General features: G+C 45.2%; 1 protein-coding gene across 1 annotated transcript in view; it reads right to left on the minus strand.

Moving 5' to 3' along the window:
* Positions 1 to 13552, minus strand: part of Syne1 (spectrin repeat containing nuclear envelope protein 1) — a 367506-nt gene that overhangs the window by 147130 nt on the left and 206824 nt on the right. The window contains 8 exon segments of the mRNA XM_048354307.1: positions 254 to 419; positions 1670 to 1929; positions 3348 to 3566; positions 5008 to 5152; positions 5356 to 5693; positions 7808 to 9968; positions 11472 to 11737; positions 12863 to 13039. Coding sequence (XP_048210264.1) covers positions 254 to 419; positions 1670 to 1929; positions 3348 to 3566; positions 5008 to 5152; positions 5356 to 5693; positions 7808 to 9968; positions 11472 to 11737; positions 12863 to 13039 — 3732 coding nt within the window.

Consider the following 13552-nt stretch of genomic DNA (forward strand, 5'->3'; position numbering starts at 1 on the left):
TGAGTGCGTGCCTTTACTCGAACTCAGCGCTTGGGGGCTGTCCCTTAGCTTTTACACTCAAGGCTGGGGTTCTACCACTTGAGCCACAGCTCCTTTTCCAGCTTTTGCTGGTTATTTGGAGATGAGAGTCTCATCGACTTTCCTGACTCCGCCTTTCTTTTTGATCCTTAGATCTCAGCCTCCTGGGTAGCTAGGATTCTGGCTGGGAGAACATACTTTTGCATGGCCATAGAGAATGAGGAGACTTCCTTACCTTCATTTCTTCAAGTTGTGCATCTACTTCTATTGTTGGATTCTCTAAATATTCCTTTGTTTCTTGGACCCAGGATTTTACAGAATTAATTTGAGTCTCCACCACTTCTCTCTCCTGCAGTTCTTGCTTTACCAGTTTCCCATCATTCTTCACTTTCTCCTGCATGCTTCAGAAAGAGAGGGAGAAAGCAGAAGTGGATTACATCATACTAAAATCACATGTAAGAAGGAAATCTAGTACCTTGTAAAGACACTGTGTCTAGTAAAGACACTGATCTCAAATTGTCAATGTTTAGTAAAACTAAGATTCAGTTCAAGTATAACAAGAGAATACTTATTGTCTGATGTGAAAAATGTATACCTGAAAAATTGAGAATTGATTTTTTTTAAATTTCCTGTACCACTAAATGCCAACTAATTTCTATCTAAGGCATCTGGATGTTTCTGGACTATGTCCTTCCTCTGTGGACATCTGCCCAGATGGTACACTCAGTCACATTTCAAATATGTATAATTGAGAGCATTGTGGCTTGTTAGAAGGTAGCATTTAAAGACAGAACCAACGCATAGACATTTTACCATTATAAATGTTAATAATGCCCAAACCTCAACTTTTGATTTGAATTAATGTAATCCTGATTTTTTTTAAAAAGGTTTCAATTAGTGGTGTCAAAATACCCTGACTTCATCAATTACTAAGAGGTAAATGTAGGATTTCAATGAGGTAACATCAATGAATTCAGGAACTAAATTATCTAATGACTCTTTTTTTCTCTGACCCAAGAAGTGAATCAGGCGGGTTCTATACCATCAAGATGAACTTTCTCCTAAATGTCCTACTAGTCAGAGGCTTACAGCTACCAATGAGTCACCGAGCTTTATCCAGAGACTTGTTTCAGTTTCAAGCTCTTCCCATTCTCTTCAATCACACTAGCTTCTACCCCCATTACTCCACGAGTCCCTTGAAGATGGCATCTGTCCTTCCAAGCTTTCTTCTGTGGGATTCACACCCAGTGCCCTGCTCACACCTACCCCGTCTTCAACCTCATACGATGGCCTTGCCCGTCTCTTCTTAGCAGATTTTGTGAGCTATACCCCCACTGCTTCCATGCCAACGACAGCAGCACAGACACTGAGTCTTGCTCACTTTCTAGGGTATTTCTAAATACTACCAGATATGTATGTGGTTCATGCTGGAAGAGAGTGCGTGTGTGGTGATTCCTACTTTTTTGTTGTTTTAGTTTTTGCTTATGCAGTGCCAGGGATTTGAACTCAGGGCCTCATGCCTGCTAGGCAAGCACTCTACCACTACGCCCCAGCCCCAGCCTTAATGTCCTCTTTCTGAAGGTGGAATGATGAAGCTCCTCCAAACCCAGGTACCCGCCCTGACGGAGACCGAGGGCAGCTGGAAAACTACCTGAGGCACCGCTCTTGCACTGCTGTGATTTCCTGCAGGATGGACGGCTCTGCTCCAGGGCCCGGGAGGGCTCCGTCCTGGAGCATGCTCAGTGCTTGCTGCTGTAGGGGGCCCAGGGACAGCTGCTGCTGCTCCAGCTCCAGCAGACACGTGTCTTGCTCTTCAAGGAGGGCCAGGAGCTCTGCTTTGGAGGCTTTCTCGGCCGAGCTTCCGGGTAGCTTCTCTTGCAGCTGATGAATCGTTTCAGTGGCTTTCTGGACCTAGTCACAAACACACATGCTAGGAAGCTCAAAAGTGAACTGGGAAAATAAATAGAGCACTGGCGGCAAATGTCACGCTGACACTTGAACCACACCGGAGATGGTCGCTGCACATCCTAAATTGCAGTCAACACAATGGAGCAATGGCCTCAACCCGAAGGGGAAGCTCCCACTTCCTGTGTTTTGTCTGTGTTTGCCAGTACTGGGGTTTGAACACAGGGTTTCACATGCTCCCTTCACTTTTATTTATTTATTTATTTATTTATTTATTTATTTATTTATTTATTTATTGCCCCAAACGGATGCACTACCACTTGATCCATATCTCCACTTCTTTTTGTTGATTCATTGGAGAAGAGTCGGGGGGATTTTTCTGCCCGGGTTGGCTTCGAATCTCTCTCCTCAGAGCTCAGCCTCTTGAGTAGCTAGGATTACAGGCTTCTCCTAGCAACACCCAGATTGTTGGCTTAGTTTTTTAAGATCAAGTCTTGCCACGCAGCCCAGGCAAGCCTAGAATTCACAATCCTCCTACTTTCATCTCCAGAGTGCTGGCATTATAGGAGTGAGCTGGCACACCTGGGTTCACTCTGCATATAGATTTTTATCTGAAAATCTTATAGAACCATTAGAGACTATGTGAAACATGACTTTTTCTTTTGAACGGAACAAACAACTTGCTAACATTTAAGTTAGGATGACTACACACCTTGGAGTCATAAAGAAGTCACAGGTGAAACATCAGACCCTACTTAAAATATAGATGAGATTAAATACAGAATTTAGAAGGAGATGAACGTTCAATGAGTTTCCTGACAGAGAAAAAGTAATTTGTATTATTTCCAGATCACATCAGAAAGCAAATAGAGTCCCAAATAAACATGTCTATCTTTTAAAATTTCATTGCTTGGTTTTCTAATTGAAATAACTTGGCCCTGACTTGGACCAAATTGCACACTGTATTTTGCTTCACAATTTCATTTATATGACATGGAAAAAAAACAGATGAAAGCCAAGCGACAGTGGCTCATGAGTGTAATCCTAGCTACTCCAAGGTCTGAGATCTGAGGATGGTGATTCTAAGGCAGCCCAGACAGGAAAGTCCATGGGACTCTCATCTCCAGTTAACCACCCAAATGTTGGAAATGGAGCCGTGACCCAAGTGGTAGAGCACTAGCCTTGAGCATAAAAACTCAGGGACGGCATCCCAGGTTCTGAGCTCAAGCCCCAAGAATAGCACGAGAGAGAGAGACAGAGAGAGAGAGAGAGAGACAGAGAGAGAGAGAGAGAGGAAGAAAGGTAAAAAATAATCTTGTGTAAGGCCAATTTCAAAAAGGAGCAAAATACCATGTTTCAAAAGATCTTCTCATCAGTGAGAGAGAAGAAGGCACCCCTGACTTGTGCATAGCATTGTAGAGTACCTTGTGGTGCAAGCCTGCCCACTCGTCGACCGTGTCTTCCAGAATCTTCTCCTGGTCCTGGGCCACGGCGCGGAGCCGCGTCCAGCGCTGCCACACGGTCCTCATGGAGCTGCTTAGGGCGGCTCTGCTGGCCTCGTTCCCGGTGCTCTCCAGCTCGGCAGCTCTCTCCTCCAGAGCCGCGAGCTTCTCGTGGAAGGAGTCCACCTCAGACACCAGAGCCTGCCGAGGGGCGGAGAAGAAGCGGGGCAGAGAGGGGAGGGCGGACAGGTTTTGTTTTGTTTTTTAAGTTTTATGAATATGTTCATGTATACATTTATTTAAGAGGTAAGGTTAATATTACGTATTTATTGAATTTAAGGTTATGTGTTTGGGGGTAGGGGGTTGGTCCTGGTCTCGGGTACTATCCCTGGATGTGTTTGTTCAAGGCTAGCACTATGCCACTTGAGACAGAGCTCCACTTCTGGCTTTTGTTTGTATTGATTTATTTTGATAGTTCACTGGAGATGGGTGCCTCACCTCAGCTGGCTTCAAACTTGCATCCTCAGCCCTCAGCCTCCTGAGATGACAGGCATGTGGCTAGAATTACAGGTGCGAGCCTTCTCCTGCTCGTGGCTGGTGTGCTACACTTCCAACCTCCAGCAATTCTTGCCAGTGAACTGGAGAGTTGTCTGCCCGGGGTTGGCTTCAAACCTGGAGTCTCAGATCTCTGAGTAGTTAGAATTACACGCACGAGCCTTTGGCGCCTAGCACACTTTTCCTATTTTTAAAAATCAGCGAATATCAGCGTGCCGGTGGCTCATGCTTGTAATCCTAGCTACTTAGGAGGCTGGGATTTGAAGACTGCAGTTCGAAGCCAGCTGGGCAGGAAAGTCTGTGAGACTCTTATCTCCAATAAACTATAGCCCGAGGTAGAGTTGGGAGTCAAGTGGTAGAGTGCTAGCCTTGAACTTCCGAAGCTCAGGGACAAGGCCCCGGCCCTGAGTTCAAGCCCCAGGACTGGCGTGCATACACATGTGCATACACGCGCATGCACAGACACACACACATCAGCAAATATGTAAGTAAATTAAATTAGATATTTCAGGATAGTCCTGAGCCTTGTGAGTGAGATTCATTACTTAAATTTTTTTTCTCTGAATTCATCTAAGTTGTCAACAAGAAGTTATTGACATTCCTCTTATCAGAAGTAAAGTGCTCTGAATGTCTCTTTTTAGTCTTGGGTCTGCATTTCCAAGGAGAACCCAAAAAGGTGCCATCATTCCATTCACTTAAAACTACTAACATGGGGCTGGGAATATGGCTTATCAGAAGAGTGCTTGCCTTGCATCCATGAAGCCCTGGGTTCCATTCCTCAGCACCACAGAAAACAGAAAAAGCCAGAAGTGGTACTGTGGCTCAAGTGGTAGAGTGCTAGCCTTGAGTGAAAAAAAGCTAGGGACAGTGCTCAGGCCCTGAGTCCAAGCCCCAGGACTGGAAAAAAAAAAAAAAAAGCCCATTATATGAGAGGGGGGGGGGGAATTGTCTCTTTCTCGTATTTGAAGAAGCCTAGGTGGAAATGAAGATTTAATGATCTGTTTGTGGACCCTTCTGTAGTGCCATGAAGACCTATGACAAGAATAAATCAAAAGGACATCTTCAAGGACCAGATGACCAAACTGACCTTGTGTTCTGACAGTTTTTCCTCTGCGTCATGCCTAGAAGATGACTTCATCAAAGAAAACTCAGACAGTTTCTTTTCCACATCATTCATCAATTCAATGACCTCTTCCCTCGCTTTCTGATAATCTTGACCTCGGACTGCACATCTTTGAAAGATTCCAATAGAAATCAGTAAGTGATATGAAATGACAGATTTTTCACAGAGAGCTCTGTTGTCGATAGGTCTGATGATTGTTAAGAGGAAAAAAAATGAATTTCCTGGATAACACAGATCTTTGGTATTTACTGTTTTTGAGATAAAAATTCATTTCGCTGAACTCTAGATCTAGCACACGACCACTGTACATACCGCTTTAAGAGGTCTGACTGGGTCTGGGAGTCGTGCATGACGTGTTGGCTTCTCTTCTCCAGGGAAGCCATTTTCTGGGCTAGTTCTTCTTTGCCAGTGGACTTGATGAGCAGGTCCAGTGTGGCTACCAGGCCTTGGAGCTCCTCCAGTTTACTGTGGAATTGATCCGCTGTACTGAAAAACTCCACGTGGCTTTTGAGATTTTCCTCTGCGCTCTCCACATCGAGACCACTGCCCGCCAGTTGCAGCATTTCTTGGGCATCCTCGAGCCAGTCGTTCGCTGCTTGATGGAGCTGGTAAAACCTTTGACACTGACTGTACACTTCAGTCAGAATGGCCTGGGAGGGAGGAAGAGCACACAAAATCAAGTCCCAGCGTCCCTGCAGGAACCAGCTTTACCTTCCCGTTCGTTTTCCTAATCCTCAGTCCTGTGGAGGGTATGTGTCTGTGTATAAATGAACTGATAAATTGGTGTCATTTTTGTCATCTGCAATTTTTAACCCTTATTTTTTTCTTCTGCTATTCTTATCATATTTTTATCACTGGAGTTAAAGAAAATCACAAATAGGGCTGGGGATATAGCCTAGTGGCAAGAGTGCCTGCCTTGGATACACGAGGCCCTAGGTTCGATTCCCCAGCACCACATATACAGAAAACGGCCAGAAGTGGCGCTGTGGCTCAAGTGGCAGAGTGCTAGCCTTGAGCGGGAAGAAGCCAGGGACAGTGCTCAGGCCCTGAGTCCAAGGCCCAGGACTGGCCAAAAAAAAAAAAAAAAAAAAAAGAAAATCACAAATAAACCAAGATAGACACAATGTAGAAATTTATAGTGGTAAGCCTGACAATTTTTGGAGCTTTCTCTAAAGAAAAAAAATAGAATGCTTGGCAAGACATGGCATGCTGAAAGTTTAGCAAAACACAATTGTGATCCCGTTGGTTAAAAGAATAATAGCACCAAACCTCCAAAATAGGTCAAATAGTAGTTTCTGGAAAGGAAAGGGTCACTGAAGTCTTGAATAGAGACTAGGAAGTGTATGTCTGGAAGTTGGGCCCCTCACATAACCATTAGCCAATGCACAGGTGGACTCTGCTGTGCTAGCTAAAGTGCAGGGAAGTGGTGGAAGAAGCAGAGGATTAACCGGATGAAGAATGTGGGGGGGAGAGGGGAAGAGCCAAGAACCTGTGTGGAGTCACACATACCTTTGGAATTATGTCCTGCAGTTATTCAGGCCAAGATGACGATAAGTCAAACAAGACAGCAGAGTAGAGATAACTAACAGATTTAAGATTTTTAATTCAAATGTATCACTACATCTGCTCAGGCACCGTGGCTCAAGCTTGTTGTAATCCTAGCTACTCAGCAGACTGAGATTTGAGGATCACGATTCAAAGCCAGCCCAGCCAGGGAAGAGCTGCACTATTTGGAAACTTCTCCTGCAATGTCACCTTAACAATGCTGTTTAAAAAAGGATGTCGTTACCTGATCGCTAATCAGTTTTAGCAATATGCAAATACAGCCACTTCTCAATCTCTGTGGGGCATTAGTTCCCACAGATACCTAAACACAAGTTCCTCATATAAAGTGTTGTTGCATTTGCACACAAACCTTTACATAGCTTCCCTACCCCCCTAGAGCTGTGCGGTCATCTCCAGCTCACTTATAATACCCACGGTGATATAACTGCTATATGAGTATTTGGTAGATTGCAATGCTTAGGGAAAATAAAGAAAAAGGCCTAGATAACTTTTAGAGCTTTAAAAAACATTCCCTCTGCTAGATGTTTCTTGAATCAGTGATAACTTACATTGTTACAGTCACGTATCATCTCTTCTAAAGGCAAAAGGCATATGTGAGGAATTACACTCACAAGCAAAGTCGACATATGGCAATGCATGAATGAATACTCTGTACAGAAAAGTTAAGAATGTCTGCTGAGTATCTGCTGAAGATGATTCTGTGTGGCAGTACAAAGAAATGAGGGCACCAGTGCCTATACCCGCAGTCCAAGCTACTCAGGAGGCTGAGATCTGAGGATCTTGGTTTGAGGTCAGCCCAGGTAGGAAAGTCTGTGAGTCTCTTATGTACAATTAACACCAAAAAGCCGAAAGTAGAGCTGTGGCTCAAGTGGTAGAGTTCTAGCCTTGAGCAAAAAAGCCAAGGAACAGATCCCAGACCCTGAGTTCAAGTGCTAGTAAGGCATACGTACACATACACAATCACACACACACACACACACACACAGAACGATTGAAGAGGTGACAGTGATCAAGACTGTACTCATAAACTGACGTGTTGAATTGAAACCCTTTGTACAACTACTTAGTAGTATAGGTTACAAGAAGAAATACTTGAAGAAATGATGCTCATCCCCCAACCAACCCAAACCAGTCTTCTCCTGTCTACATTCAGGAATCAGCGAGTGAAAAGTAGAGAAGCAGAGCGATCTCCACCCACCTGCCGGGCGCGCAAGGCCTCCTGCACGTCCCCATCCAGCTCCGAGAGCTCAGCCAGCGTGTGCTCTAAGTCCGCAGAAATCAGTTCCTTGGCCCTCGTGAACTTCTCCTTCTCCTTGCGGCTCAGGGCACTCATGATCCTCAAGCTGGACTGCACCTCTTCCTGGTGGATCTGGATCTTCCTGATCTCCTCCTGGATGTCTCGAAGGCTGAGCTCCAGGCACACCGGCCCTCTGAGTTCTGCCTGCACCCTCCGCAGCCAGTCCAGAGAGCGGCTCATCTCGGTCTGGAAATCTCTGCTCTGCACCATCCGGCTCTCACACTCTGCCACAGTCTCCCCAAGGCCAGAAGTCATCCGCTTTACTTCCTCCTGCCAAGTCTGCACCCGATGCTTGGCTTTCTCGTAGGCCGAGGGGTCCAGATGGGGGGACACATCTTCCAGATGCATGGCCAGTCGCTTGAGCAGGGTGGCCGAGTCCTGCAGGCTTCCCGCTAGAGAATGGTAGACTTTGAGCTTCTCTTCGGCGGGCAGCGTCTCCTCGTTCACTTTGGACTGCTCTGTTCTCACCGCCTCTAGCTGTCTTTCTAGCTCCTGGCTCATCTTGGTGTGCTCTTCGTATGCACTTGTGGTGTCTTCCAACAAGCTGGCCCTCTGCTCCACCTGCCGTTTCAGTCTGTGATACAAGGTGGCAAGGCGGAGCATCTTGTCCGGCTGCCAAGGCTGACCTGTGTTGCGGAAGCTTTCTTTCTTCTGGTTCAGTCCATCCACAGCTACTCCCAGGCCCCCCACCTCATCCAGAAGAACTCTGCAGGTGTCCTGAAGAGCGAGGCTCTCTTCAACGACCAGGTCAGCAGGAACCTTCCTCATCTTCAAGAACTGATCTTCTAGCTCGCTCAGAGACTGTGTGGTCAGCTCAATCAAGGAAGCGTACTCTTTGCGAGCCAGAATTGCTTCCTGGACTTTATAAAACTTGTCTTTTGCCAGGGCCATGACGACATTAAATTGCTGCGGCAAAGCAGTCAGCTTTTCACTGAGATAGGAATGATCGACCTCATTCAGCGATGGTAACAGGGCCTGCCCATTCCTCTGTAGGGTCAGGAGAAGATTCTCATATTCTGGAGACTGTTCAAGAATGTGCTGGTATTTGTCCAGTTGTGTATGAAGCTCACTGCTCTCATTCATGAGGTTGATTTCAGGAAATGTCACAATATCGGCTTGTTTGAGCCAGTGACAAGCTTTATCAAAATCTTCCTTAAAGTGCTTTCTAGAAACTAAATTCTTCTCTAGCTCTTGCAACCGATGATTGCATTTTTGCACCACAGAGTCATAAACACTCTGCAATTCCTGAAGTTTACTCAACACCTCACCCTTCTCCTGCTCGGTGAGTCCTTTCATTAATTCACGACCCTGGGCCCAGAGTCCCGTGACTTCACCTTGGTAGGTCTTGAGGCTGGCCTGCGCACTCTTACACGTTTTAACCTGCTTGCTCACGTCATCGGGGAGCAGGGCGATGTGTTCACGGAACAGGATCTTTCGCTCATGCTGCTGGATCTGGCTGGTGGCTTGGAACACCGCCATGAGAAACTGGGTTTTCTCAGACAAGGCTTTGTTCAAGTACTTCCTTCGCTGGCCCACCAAGTCGCCGAGGCAATCCACGTGCCTCTGGGCGTCAGAGAGGGCCTTCTGGATCACGCCGCGCTCACGGAGGCCCAGATTGGCCATCACTCTGTCCGTGTCCTTCGTGAGGGCTTTGAGGAGCATCTGCTTGGCCTCCAGCTCACTGCAGATGGCCAGGTGATCCGCGAGGAGGTTCGGAGCCATGTCGGGAGGGGGGCTCTGCTTCAGGGCCTCAGCAATGCTGGGCTGCTGCTCTTCGGCCCACTCCATCAGCTCCTGAAATCTGGACTGCACCACATTTAACTCCTCCAGGTTGGTGATGGACGCCTGGATTTTCCTTTTGACCAGGTCCTCCAGCTGGAACCAGCGTTGTTCGACATGACCGGTCTGTTCCTTGACTAATTCTTTGTCATCTAAGTTCAGGTGCTCTATCATCTTCTGCTTTTGATCTTTCAGGTCTTCGATGGCATATTTGTTCTCCTGCAAGGCCAATGCCAGCTTTTTCAAAGCTTCCAAGTGGACGGCTGTGCTCTCTGCATCAGATCTGAAAAAACATGGAAAGATAAAAGAGCAAATTAGCTTGTTCCACTCATTCTCACCATTTTCCTCAGGGGGAGGCTGTTTGCTTTGGGTCATTGTGAGTAGCTCAACTCAAGGCTTAGTACTACAGATGCTATAGTTAGACTACAGTTTAACTCTCGTGTATTTCTATTACAGAAGCTGGACAAAACCAAGTTGCCTACATTCTTAGCTACTGTCCTTGTACTGGCTATTACTCTCCTCCAAACACATTGAACTTAAGCTTTCATCTTCCTCTGGCTCTTATCAACAATGTACAGTCTGTATAGTAACAAGATCTACGCATTGCGGCAAATAGCATGGTCCAAAATTAGTAAGTGACTATGATTTATGTGCTTCCTGGTGGAAATGAGAGACAATAAACAACAAAGCACTATGCAGTCCACGCTAGAAGGTAAAGACAATGGCTAAAGGCTACTCTGTGGTTTTCTTTAGATATTCTTGTTCCGTGATGCACCAAAGTATTGGAAATCTTTAAAAATAAGAATGTGATATAAAAAAAATCATCACCCCTTTGGCTAGCAAGTTTATAGGAAAACTTAATGTTTCTGCCATCTGTTTTACATATGCAAATGATCACTTCTAAAATGTGAGAAGCAGGGTTGGGAGGTGAAATGAGGAGTTCATTTTCGAACACATTAGGTTTAAGGTGCCTATTGTAAGTGAGAAATATATTTTGTTTTGTTTGGCTGGTATCGACTGGATTTAACTCAAAGACCAGCCAAGTGCTCAGTATCACAGAAAAGTAGGCAAATCAGAAAACAGTACAGCAAAACAAACCCCAAATCCACTCCATGATTTAACTACATCTAGATAATACTGGCGATTTTCATTGCACTGAGCTAATGCATCACAGGGGAACTGCAGATTTCTTTCATTCTACTGCTTAAAAGCGTAGGAAGGGTTCAAGTGAATGTATCATAGAGGGGGGGAATAATCTTTACTTTTCAAAGAAAACAGTGTCTAAGGAGAGTTCAACGATAATAAAATGTAAAAATAGGATGCAAATACCAGAGTTTGAATTGTTCGCTTATTTCTAGAATATGACATAAACACCAATTATAGTTAATATATTACTTTACAGACTCGATAGAAATCTGTGTCTCATAGACAGTCAAGAAGGAGCTATGCCATAAATGCCTGGGTGTTAGCCCATATTCAGTACTTAAACAAAGCTAGGAATATTTCCAGAATCTCCTTCAAGGTCCCAGAGGGGTGGTCTTTGAAATGGTCCTTGGAATTAAATCGACAAACACAGCTGTTCTTCAACCAGTTCTCGTTTGTCTGCTGATAATTAATATAAAGCTAGGAAGCCCCTCAGCCTCTCTCCATCTGGCTCTTCATAATGTGTGTTCAGTATTGATAAGAGTAGACAAAGAGATTTTAAAATAAGACATTCTAAGTGTTTACAGAGACGAAGAAGTTCCCAGGTTAGCGTGAAGAGAAACCACCGGCGATGCGCTGCTACCTGGCCAAGTTGTCCCACTCGGTAGTGAATTTTTCTAAGAAGGCTTCCACAAGGTTCCGGCGGTCACGGTAGTCCGTCGTTCTCTGCAGGTCTTCTTCGCGTTGTGAGCACAGCTTGCTGGACTGTACGCACAGGTCCTGCCACTGCTCGCTCAGGTGGCTGATGTCCTTGTGCTCCGGAGATTCCTGCTTCCTCGTTAGCTTGTTCACCTTCTCTACGATGGTGCCCACACATGCCTGCTTGCCCTGCAGTTGTTTCATGAAATCCTGAAGGCATCAAGGAGGTCACGTGTTGTGAAATCATCCCAACACACACAGTGAAACACTAACACACACGAGACTTGTACACATTTTATATTCCTTAACGGGCTAGTAATGAAGAGAAAACCAAAAATTTACCACATTACTTTGTGAACATCAATTCCTAACTGTGTTCAGAATAACCTCAATATAAAGCAAAATGAAAAGTATCTTTGCTTCATGTGAGGCTTAATCTTTCTAGACATTTGAAGAGCGCCTGCTTTTGTAAAAGCTATCAAGTTCATGTTATCCCTTACTTCTTCTGCATTGTTAAGCAGTATTCCAATAGAAAACATATATACAGTATGCCTCGTTGCCATAGAAAAAAACTCTTTAGTTTGTTGAAAACTGAATCCAATCCCATGAATAAATATACTTATAAAAACAATTTTCTACTACAATTAAGTTATATATAATATAAATCAGATTTCTATTCTAATTAACATTAGCTACATAGGCTTGCGTCCCATTGCTCTAACAATACGGTATTCTGTGTTCCTAGCAGCACACTGCCAGCCACTTGTGTTCAGGAACAGCTGCTTTGCACAGGACCAACATGGACTGAAGGTGCTCTGATGAATGTGGCCCAGGGAACCTCAAGGATATGTTTACTTTGTTCCCTCCTACCATCTGGTTTTTTCTTGCCGCCCCCTTCCCATTCTTCCCCTTCCACTCCCCTCCTCTTCCTTTCACTTTCTTCTTATCCTCTTTCTTGTTTCTCCTTCCTTCCCTTCTTCCCACTATAGCTTCCTCCTCCTTCCCTCCTCTTTCTCTGTCTCCTTTCCCCTCTCACCTTCCCTCCCTCTTGTTTCTTCCTTTCTTTTCCATTTCTTTCTTCTTTGGTCTTTGGCTCAACAGATATTCCCGCCTCAGCCTCCAGAGTGTTTGGGACACCCCGCCCCTGTGGCCCCAACTAAATGAAAGCTTGCTTTGGGATCTGTCTTTCCCTGGCCCCAAGCTGGGCTGCTTAGTCGCTCTCCTTCCATAGCCGGCTGTGCTGGCGTCTAAGGTCTAAGGGTCCACAGGCAGATCACTGTGAAGGCGCTGAGTGCTTTCCATCTTTTCTACTGTCTCCCTCAAAGCAGTTCGCACCTTGACCTGGGAAAGCATGTTCTGGGCAATGTTTGGCTCCAGCTCCGAGGGCCTCCTCTTCATGTTCTGCAGCTGCTGATCTGCGTCCTGGAGGAAAATCCACAGCTCGCCCTTTAGGTGTCTGATCTCCTCCCAGCCCTGAGTTAAGTTCTGCGCCTGGGCCAGCCTCTGCTCCATCTTGAGAAAACATAGAAGACAAGTCAGGTGCCACAACAAAACCTCTGCTCAGTGACTCAGATGCCGTCACTTCAGTGGGCCACTGAGCAGACGGTCACAGGTGCACACACACAGGTAAATCCAGGAAGCACGCAGGAAAAGGAGGCTTTTCCTTTAGAGTTTCTTGTGAATTTAAGTGTCGGGAAGCTATACCTTGTGATCTGAATCAATGTCGTCAATCAATAAGAAATTTTAACCCTCTATTAGATCAAAAGCTGCCCTAAAGGTTTTTACTCTGGGCCTTTCTTTCCCTAGGCATATCTGTTTGACTTAGGTATTAGTGTTGGGGTAACTAGAAATGTTACATTGTTACTTAAAACCCACTTGTCTTTCCATCTTATAAAATGCAGAATTATTAATATTCTGGATACACCTGGAGATGTACTTTGCTTACTTTCGAAAGTATACGAACTACTTCAATGAGTTGTGTTTGCAAACTATATGGATTCTGTCATCTTTCATAAGGATGAAGTG

The sequence above is a fragment of the Perognathus longimembris genome, chromosome 9 (assembly GCF_023159225.1).
Source record: "Perognathus longimembris pacificus isolate PPM17 chromosome 9, ASM2315922v1, whole genome shotgun sequence".
Taxonomy (NCBI): Eukaryota; Metazoa; Chordata; class Mammalia; order Rodentia; family Heteromyidae; genus Perognathus; species Perognathus longimembris.